Source organism: Doryrhamphus excisus, chromosome 8 (assembly GCF_030265055.1).
Source record: "Doryrhamphus excisus isolate RoL2022-K1 chromosome 8, RoL_Dexc_1.0, whole genome shotgun sequence".
Taxonomy (NCBI): domain Eukaryota; kingdom Metazoa; phylum Chordata; class Actinopteri; order Syngnathiformes; family Syngnathidae; genus Doryrhamphus; species Doryrhamphus excisus.
In genome coordinates, this window is record NC_080473.1 from 21,652,726 (window position 1) to 21,662,865 (window position 10,140).

The 10,140-nt window shown below is 37.1% G+C and overlaps 1 protein-coding gene across 1 annotated transcript; it reads left to right on the forward strand.

Moving 5' to 3' along the window:
• The first annotated feature begins 537 nt into the window (after positions 1 to 537).
• efhd1 (EF-hand domain family, member D1) lies at positions 538 to 8,986 on the forward strand. Its single transcript, XM_058080504.1, has 4 exons — positions 538 to 873; positions 4,766 to 4,913; positions 6,628 to 6,762; positions 7,553 to 8,986. The coding sequence occupies exons 1-4, from the start codon at positions 578 to 580 to the stop codon at positions 7,685 to 7,687; spliced, it is 714 nt and encodes a 237-aa protein (XP_057936487.1). The 5' UTR covers positions 538 to 577; the 3' UTR covers positions 7,688 to 8,986.
• Positions 8,987 to 10,140: the final 1,154 nt, after the last annotated feature.

A 10,140-nucleotide genomic window follows, 5' to 3' on the forward strand; every position in this document is an offset into this window, starting at 1 on the left:
GCATTTCTTAAGCATAAAAATGTCTAAATGAACTAAAATACATTCATGAGGCATTCAGAAGACTGTGTGGCAGTAATGCTACTGTAATGCTTGGTGAGATACACAAACACCAGACTTACACAACTGCAGGTTTGAATGATCTCATTTATTCATTATTTTCTATGCCGCTTAATCCTCATTAGGAAGGTGGAGAACATTCTGGACTAGTCGACACATAGACAAAAAAAATTAATTTATCACAGAGGTTCTATGTGGGACCAATTAACCGTGATAAATGAGGGCTTAGTGCAACATAACATTTTTTTGTTTTTTTGCAAACTTTTGACTTTATTTTTGTAAATTGACACTTTATTTTTTAAATCTTTGATTATTTTAATACTCTGTCTTAACAGGTACGCCTGCTTCTTGCCTTCTCCCTGATACAACAGCAAAAAAAAAACAGACAAAAGGAGGAAAAGCGACAGGCTCCTGATTGGGAGCGAGTCTCCCTTCAGTCGAGCCGTTCAAAACACCCAACTCGTTCACGAACGACCCATCCCTACTTGACAGCCGTCGCGAGCACAGCCTCTTGAACAGTATGGCGTCCGAAGAGCTCGCACGGAAGCTACAGTCACGGCTGGCTGCTTCGGAGGAGACCGAGACGGAGACCGAGCCTAAGCCCGCTCTCGAAGAGAACCTCGCCGCAACCAAGCTTCCAGAGTCCTCGGCAGCATGCGGCGACTCTTCCTCCGAGCTCTCCGCCATACTAAACCGCAGGCTCGACATCAACGAGGGCAACGCTCCCCCTCGGGCGAGTCGTGTTTTCAACCCCTACACGGAATTCAAGGAGTTCTCCCGGAAGCAGATTAAGGACATGGAGGTGATGTTTAAACGGTAAGATGGACACTCTTTACAGTCCGTATTTCGGTTCCGTATATCCGCGTACGCGTGGAGGCGGCGGCCTGTTGTTCGTATCTTGCGCAAATTAGAAGCTGCTGATGAGATTTAACGGATTAATGAATGACATTCATCAAACTGAGTTGTTGCCGTGAAGATTCCAGGTGGATCCATCTTGCTATAGGTGCCTCCTCGTCTGCCATTCTTTTTCTTTCTTCGGCTATCGTGTCGCAGCGGTGTTGCCAGATAGGACATGGCGAATAATCGTACCAGAAGGTGAAAATCATCGTCCGTTCAGCCTTTCTTCCGCTCATCCGGGAGAAACGGTCTCAATATGGAAGAGTAAACAATTATTAAACACATTTGTTTGTTTGCTCTGGACCCCCTGCTACAGTAACGTTGCTACTCGTGTTGCCAGATGGAAAATGTCACATTGTGCTCCCCAAAAGATGTACTTGGAGTAAAACTATCTTTATTGCTAAACACTAAATTGTGATTATCATTATTAATAATTATAATTAATTAATAATAATAAATAATTTTAAATAAATAAATAATAATAATTTAAATAATAATTATATATATTATAATATAATAATAATATAATAATTATTATTATTTATAAACAATAAATACATAATTAATGATAATAATAATAATAATTATTATTATTACTACCACAGAGTCTTCTGAATGCCTCATGAATGTATTTTAGTTAATTTAGACATTTTTATGCTTTATAAATGCTTAACTTTGGCATAAAACTAATAACATTTGCATCAATTTGCAATAATAATAATTATTATTAACAATTAATAATAATTAATTAATAAATTATTATTATTATTATTACTACTGCCACAGAGTCTTGTAAATTGACTTGTAAATCTTGTAAATCTTGTAACTGTTAATAGTTATCCTCCCTATCCGTGTGGAAGTGGTAAGTTTTTGGCTATTTAAGTTGAAAGGAAATAACTTGAAGGCTACCGTTTAGGTGGCTAGCTCTCTAGTTTGCGAGTTAGCATGTGTCTCAAGACCCTGCAGTTGCGCAATATGTTGTAAATAAAAAGAGTATAAATGTGACTATAGTCGTGTTTTGTCATGTCTACAGGGCTCTAATAATGCTTTGTTCATTTTAATATGAAAAAAATCATTTGTCTACCCACCAACTATATGTGGTTTTTATTATTTGACGTTTTATTATTATTATTATATTTATTTATTACTGATTGATTGATTTTCTTTATTCTTGATTTGTTTATTTTTCATCTTATTTTGTGCAGAAAAATAAAAATTGAGATATTTGAGAACAGTGGAATGTTTTATCAGAGCTTTTATTGTAGAAAATTGGAACCAAAAAAAAACAAATGCGTTTTTTTTTTGTTTTTTTTTTGTAAAACCTGATGCGGCCCAGCCTTGCCCAGACCCTAGCTCCAGTGGCCCCCGGGTAAATTGAGTTTGAGACCCCTGCCTTAGAGCGTTCCTATTGGACACATAGTTAACACGGTCACAGGCCGTTATAAAGGAGGCATAGTTCTCCCGGCTGCATACAACCACGTCCCAAAACTTGGAAGGTATTCAGTTACTCCAGGCTGCATTCACTAGGACTGAATGGCGACAATAGTGAATGGCGGAAAAGGTTCCTGATCTTGTGCCAAAAAACGCTGACATCGATAATAAACAAGAAATATGTGGAACAATGAGTCTGGTTATAATGTTTTTGCAGACAAAATGGCAGCATTTGTTCCACTGTGATTCATATGCATTGTCGCTGCCTGGAAGATTCCTACTTCACTCATTACAATACTTTTTGTCTGATATGATTTCACTGATTATATTCATGTCATTATAATTTATTCGTTTTTTTTTTCGGATTCCTGTTAACTCATTTATTTGCCTATGAATTTAATCAGACTAAAACCATCAACCATTGCTTCTAAATGTTCCCATTTTGACTTTTCAAAACATTTTCAAGGTCTATACCAGGGGTGGGCAAACTTTTTGACTCGCGGGCCGCATTGATATAACAAAATTTACGGGGGGGGGGGGGGGGCAGACTATATATTTTACACGTAACAGTCCACCTGGTATTATTGTATCTGTAAAATTGTCATGCAATCTGCTATTATTATTTATTATTTTATATTTATATTTAAATATTTTAAAAATAATAAAATATTATAATAATTAAAATAAAATTAAAATAATAATTATTATATTATTATTATGTAAAATATGCAAATATAACAATATTATTATATATAATTAATATAATAATTAGCATTAATATAATAAATATAATAATCATAATAGTTATAATAATAATATAATAATTATTATTTTAATTTTTATTAAAATTATTTAATTATTATGTGCTTGTGTCCCTTTTTTCAGGAGCACTTTGTAAACAACAGACCATGTCAAACAACGAAATTGATAAAACCATCAAAAGGTTGGCTCAGGCCATGATGCCAGCTTGTATGTTGACTTTAAATTAAATACTTTGGAAAGATTGGGCGGGCCGTATTCAAACACTTGGCGGGCCGGATGTGGCCCCCGCGCCGTAGTTTGCCCACCCCTGGTCTATACGCATCAGGCTATGAGTATAATATGTATTTTCCCCAAGAGATTTCATGGCATTGTGTATAGTAGTCCTCAACTTAATTCTCTGGGGTAAAGAGCATTCCTTTTGTTTCCGTGGAAACCAGTGGCCTGCCCGGTCATTGGTGGATGCGCTCGCAAGGGAATGACACGCTTTTGTGGGCCTGTGGAATCCCGGGAAAATGAGCCCAGGAAGTGCTGTTGTGTTGTTCCGTGCATGCCGTTCCAAGGGAGGGGCTGCTTTGCCTTAATTAGGAACTCCAAGTCGGTTATGGTGTCCAACTAAGCCAGGGGTGGGCAAATATTTGGACTCGAGGGCCGCATTGAGTTAACAAAATTGTCTGGGGGGCCAGAACATATATTTAACACACACACACTATTTTATGCTTATCATTTTCCTTGAATTATTTGTCTAATTTTATCTGTAAAAGTGTTATCCTATATCAGTTGTATGTTCTCATGTCCCTTTTTTAGGAGCACTTTAAACATCACACCACATCAAACTATGTCATTTAATTTTACAGTTTTGTTGTTTATTTTTTACTAAATCAGACATCCGACTTGCAAGTCATGTTGCCAGTTTGTATGTTAAAAGTTGAAGTTACTTAGAAAGCAACTGGCGGGCCGGATTCAAACGCTTGGTGGGCCGCATGTGGCCCCCGGGCCGTAGTTTGCCCACCCCTGAACTAAGCGCTAGTACCCGCTCACCAAATCACTACCCGGAAGTACTGCTAAGTTAACTCGCGGTCGATTGAATACAAGAATAGAAACAACTGCTGTGTAGCACAAAGTCCTGACTTTTATGGGCCCTTTTATGGGCCTGACCATTGTATGATACAATGAATTAATTAAAGGTTAATTGTTTCACACGGCACATTTATATATGGAAAAAGCCTCGTGGACCTTTTTAGAAGGTCAAGAATGAAACAATGCTTCATTCCCCCCCCCCCCCCCCCCCGGTGGCTGCAGATAAGTCGGTTGAAGGTCAACTGATTTGGCTTATCAGTACGCGTTGCGCAAACAGCCGGCGAATGTTTTTCTAAAGATGCGGTAACTACGGTAACTGCAATCCTCACGTGATCTTTACATCTTCATAACATATCCAGGACGGTACAGGCTGATATTTAGTTTATTTCTGCTATCGAATATGATGATGTTGCATCGGACTGCAGCACTTTTGCTCCCGTTTTTTGTTTTTTGATCACCTGAACTGAAAACTGTATGGTTTAAAAATGTTTTTGGTGGACTCGTACACTTCAGGCTGACAACTCACTTGATGACTTTGTAGGTACGACACCGGTAAAGATGGCTTCATTGACCTCATGGAGCTCAAGCTGATGATGGAGAAGCTGGGGGCTCCTCAGACCCACCTGGGCCTCAAGAACATGATCAAGGAGGTGGATGAGGACTTTGATGGAAAACTGAGCTTTCGAGAGGTGAGTGGTGCAAAGATGCTGTGAGCGACAAAAGTAGTTCTTCTGCGTTAGCTCCTACGCTAACAATGTTGCTGGAACTCGGTTAATATGGTAATGGTAATGGTTTAATTTCATTTGAACATGCAACAGATTCCAATTGAGTGCATCCCATAATCAGTTCCCAGTTCCACATGTCCAAAAGGAGTAGGAAGAAGCAAAGCTTATTAAATCCTACCCCTCCATCTGCTACTTTTACAATCAGTAACTGTTACATTTGTTCACTTCCTGCTTTCCTAATATAATTTATTCAAGTTATATAAGTTATTTATTTCTTTATTTAATTAATTTTTGTATTTTTTTAAATACATTTTTATTTTTTTTTAAATATTTTTTAAAATGTTTTAAATTTTTTAAATACATTTTTAAAATATTTTTTAAATTTTTTAAATAATTTTTAAAAGTTTTAATTTTAATTTTTTCCATTAGAACATGCATCAGATTCCAATTGAGTGCATCCCATAATCAGTTCCCAGTTACACATGTCCAAAAGGAGTAACTGAAGTGAACTGTTTGTTCACTTCCTGCTTTCCTAATATAATTGAAGTTATTTATTTCTTTATTTAATTGTTGTATTTTTAAAATAAATTGTTGTATTTTTTAAAATACATATTTTAATTTTTTAAAAATATTTTAAAATTTAAAATGTATTTTTTAAATTGTTTAAATACATTAAAAATATATTTTTAAATAATTTTTTACAAATTTTAATTTTTTTCATTAGAACATGCATCAGATTCCAATTGAGTGCATCCCATAATCAGTTCCCAGTTCCACATGTCCAAAAGGAGTAGGAAGAAGCAAAGCTTATTAAATCCTACCCCTCCATCTGGTACTTTTACAATCACTAACTGTTACATTTGTTCACTTCCTGCTTTCCGTAATACAGATTAATTTTTTTTTTTTTTTAATTTTGTAATTTTTTGTCCCGTACTAAAGTACTGGGTGATATGAGCATCCAATGCCATAATGTGTACCATAGTGCGTGTCAATATAGTGATATATATAGCACATCATGTCAGGTCAGGTTATGTAAATGGAACACTGTTGCCTTTTTTGGGGTTCTTTTTTTTTTTTTTTAGACGGCTTTTTTGGCGGAATAGGTGCAGATGCAGAGAAGTGCAGTGCAGTTTTCCTTCTAAGGTTTCAAGGCCCCCCTCCACAGATTTTCAACGAGATTAAGTCCGGCCGCTGCAGGATCTCAACGATGTTCTTGTCCAGCCGCTGCCTTGTTGCTTGGGCTGTATGTTTTTACACGTAGGTCATTGTCACGCCGGGAGACCCGGTCCACGACCCTTCTGCTTCTTCAGCGTCGTGGCAGACACCAAAAGGTTCTTGTCCAAGACTCTACACTACATGACGTGGTCACTGGCAAAGTCTCCAAGTCCGTGTTTGGCTGTGGGGATGCTATTGTTGGGCTCTACTTAACATTTTTTGTCTTTTTACGTATGGTTTTCCAAGTTCACTAACCAGCTCCGACTTCATAATTCTGGGCTTGAATGGAGGTCCGAGAAGAAGGTCTTGAATCTTGTCCTTGAGGTCCTTCTAACAGTTCCTTGCTCTAATTCATGGTGGTGGAAATGCTTGAATAGAGAAGAGTTTCTGTGACTGGTGTTTTTTTTTTTATTTTAAATCCAGGACAGGACTAATTTTCCATTTTGTCTCCCCGTTTCCGCAGTTTCTGTTGATCTTCCGGAGAGCAGCGGCTGGAGAGCTGCAGGAGGACAGCGGTCTGATGGCACTGGCCAGGTTGTCTGAGATCAATGTTGCCACAGAAGGAGTGATGGGGGCCAAAGACTTCTTTGAAGCCAAGGTACGTTGTCCGGGCCGCTACGCTTCAGCCTCACGATAGGAACAGGAGGCGGAATGTGGCGGTCCCTTCCGTGGTTTGTAGGAGAAACTGGATTTTTTGGGGGGATTTTCTCTTACTTACTGAAGCATTTCAAACCCCAAATTTAAGTAACGAAGCCTATTGGATGAAAGCTCAAATGTTCAATTACCTATAGACAAATTTTAACTACTAGTCTATTACATTTGCATGTCATAAAATATGGTAAAAATGTTTGTTTTTAGAGGAAATGTCCATTTTTAAAGTGTTTTTAAATTTCCACAAGTACTACTATCTTGTATAGCAAGTAATAAATTGAATATTTTTGTTGTCAGAGCATAGAAAACCTGTTTATGACTTTCTAAATTCCACATTTAACACTGTTGGGTATGAAAATAACACCTTATAGTCACTTTTACATTTTATTATTCTTTGTTTTCATCACCGCAGGGGGAAAAAAAAAAGATGGCTACCCTCTTTACTTTAGTTGTTCTAAATTAAAAATATTTCGAACGCAGTGCGGAAGAAAGACAAAGAAAAAAATTACCACTTCCGCACCGAATGAGAGGACATTTTTTGCTTTTTTGGCAAAACTGCGATACAGTGAGGGACGACTATACAGATTTAGCACCGATGTCGGATAGTACGTACTTGACTATTTGTACCAAAGTACTCAGTAAAGTACTCAGGTGGTAATTCAAATGTGACAACTGATGAAGTTCTCGTTCCAAAGTGACGTTTCGGGTGCGTACTTAACGGAATACCGTGTCACCAGGTGCAGGCTCTGTCTGTGGGCAGCAAGTTTGAGGCCGAGATTCGAGAGGAGAAGGAAGAACGCAAGAAACAGGAAGTGGAGAAAAAAGAGAGGCAGGCCGCCTTCAAGCAGCTGCAGTCGGCGTTTTGCTCGTGATACAGGAAGTACGCAGCAATCCCGAAGATGCATGTTCCATGTTCAAAACATAAAAAAAAAAAAAAAAAAAACTACATTCACAGTACTTTGATTCTTAAATGATATTGCTCCAAATTTGGCACTTTAAACCACTTATGTAGTCGTATGAAGTAACAACCATTTCAAATTTGTTAGTATGGTGTTCAATAATAATAATAATAATAATAATATGGTGACTGCACTATTTGAAGAAAACATACAGGACTGGTCCAAATTCATGGCGTTATCTCTCCAGTTTACTCAGCTTTTCCCTGTTTTTTTTTTCTTATATACATGTCACAATGTACCAGTATTGAAGTACTGAAGTGAAACTATATTCACGTCGTCGTGTTTTTCAGTGACTACTGTTTACGTTGTCATACATCCCTGCGTTGGCTGTGTTCCTCATTTGGGTCTGGAAGGCGTTATGTTATGTTCTACTACGGTCATGTCGTTTCACTTTTTAAACGGAATTCAAATAAGTGTATATTTGTGTGTTTGTGTGTAAAAAATAATATATTTCAGTAATTGCATTACGGTTTACTGCCATTGGATTACTCGTGTGGAAGAATTGGGCTTTATGACTTCATTTGCTAAACTCAAGTTGTTCATTATTGAGGACATATTCCAGAATAATTTTCCCAACATTCTAAGTGTGCTGCAGTTTTGACCAAAACATGTCTGACACGTTAAGACAGCTCGGAAAAAAAAGCGTATTAACGCTCCTTTAAGGTTAACATCCAATACTTCACACCATTCCCTTTCAAAGTGTGCGTTAAGGTTGTATTGTCACAATTTTGTCATTTCTGAATGCTTATTCTTATTACAGATGTTTAAAAAAAAATAATTTGTGTGTGTGCAGAGTAAAAAGACAATGTATAACGCGTCATCCAATCTGACCTTAGTTGTTTGTGAATGTGTTTCATGGCAACATTTACCGCTCTTTTAATTGTAATACAAGAGCAATGGAGTAACGTTCAATGACAAGTCATCAAGAGACTTGACTTCCAGTATCAGGCCCGCCATCCTCCTTTTGTTCACGGTTGTATGTTGCACTCCCATAACTAAATCCACTGTGCATATCACTTACCCTCCTGGGTGTTTTGTTGTGAAAAAATGTATTTTTTCATAGATAAAATAGTATATATTTGTTTTAGCAGAGACCTATATGTTGCCAAACATTCAAATGTTCAGTGAAATATATTTTTGGGCACCTGAAAAGATGTAACCATACTTCCTAACAGTTGGGGGTGTATTTCAATAAAGGATTGAAAGCACAAATACTTTGTCATTCTTCATAGAACTACAGTATTTTATTCATTGATTTCACTGACAAGAATCCCGCCTAGCAAACATTGAAGACGACTTCCTCCTTGCATGGGAAGGTTAGCCACAGGGGGCGCACATCGTCGGCTTTTGTAAAGTTTTGCTTTTTCTCTCTTTTATTTACAGATGACGATTACAAAAACCGTCATCATAAATGTTCAAGATTCAAGATTAATTTTGTTATAAATAATAAAAGTGCTTAAATCAAATTAAGACTGTAAAGAGACTACCTATACACACCTTACAAAAATGCAAAATGGTTCATTCCTTCTGGTAGGATTTTCCCAATTCCATTTCAAAGGGTGAGTTCACCCGGAAGTAGTTTTAAGCTAGGGGTGTCAAACTCATTCCATGGAGGGCTGAGACACAACAAGTTTTTTTTTCTAGCCGGTCACTAAAGCAGGTGATTTTAATGATTAACCCTTATTTAGTTTGAGGGAAGGAGCTCGGTAATTAAATCACCTGCTGGAGAAACTAGTTGAAAAGAAAAACCGCAGTGCTTCCGCCCTCTGTCGACACACGTTTAAAGCGAACGTAGGAGAATTAAGAAAACTACAAATACAATGGCAAGTTTGAGGGCTTCACACAATTCCCCTCTGTTTCGAAAGCGACATTTTATTAATGTATTTTATTTATAGGCGTCCCATCTACGGTGTTGCAAAGAGGAAGATAATTTCAGGTAAGACTGTGGGCACCTGTTTTTTTTTTTTTTAAAGTTGTCTTATATTGTCATAGTTGACTCGTTTGTCGGTTGTAAAAACCGTCGTCATAAATGTTAAGATAAAAAATATATATATATAATAAGGGGGCTTAAATCCAATTAAAACTGTCTTGAGGCTACCTACTCCCACGATACAAAAATACAAAATGGTTTATTCCAATCGGTATGGGTTTTTTTTTTTTTTTACGTTGAGTTCACCCGGAAGTAGTTTTACGCGTGGGCTTGAGTGTGCATGCTAGCAAAAGTAGATAACCGAACTGAGTTAGCATTAATACCAATTTACATTTCTTTTGAAAGTAAAAGCAAAATGGTGACGCTTGTGAGGTTTATTATTAATATTAATTATTATCCTTATTATTATGAGTGAATTGATTCCTTATTTATAATG

Coding starts and splice junctions, on each gene's coding strand:
- efhd1 (XM_058080504.1), top strand. CDS start 578: ATGGCGTCCGAAGAGCTCGCACGGAAGCTACAGTCACGGCTGGCTGCT. Junction 874..4,765: donor ATGGAGGTGATGTTTAAACG/GTAAGATGGACA, acceptor ATGACTTTGTAG/GTACGACACCGGTAAAGATG. Junction 6,763..7,552: donor AAGACTTCTTTGAAGCCAAG/GTACGTTGTCCG, acceptor CCGTGTCACCAG/GTGCAGGCTCTGTCTGTGGG.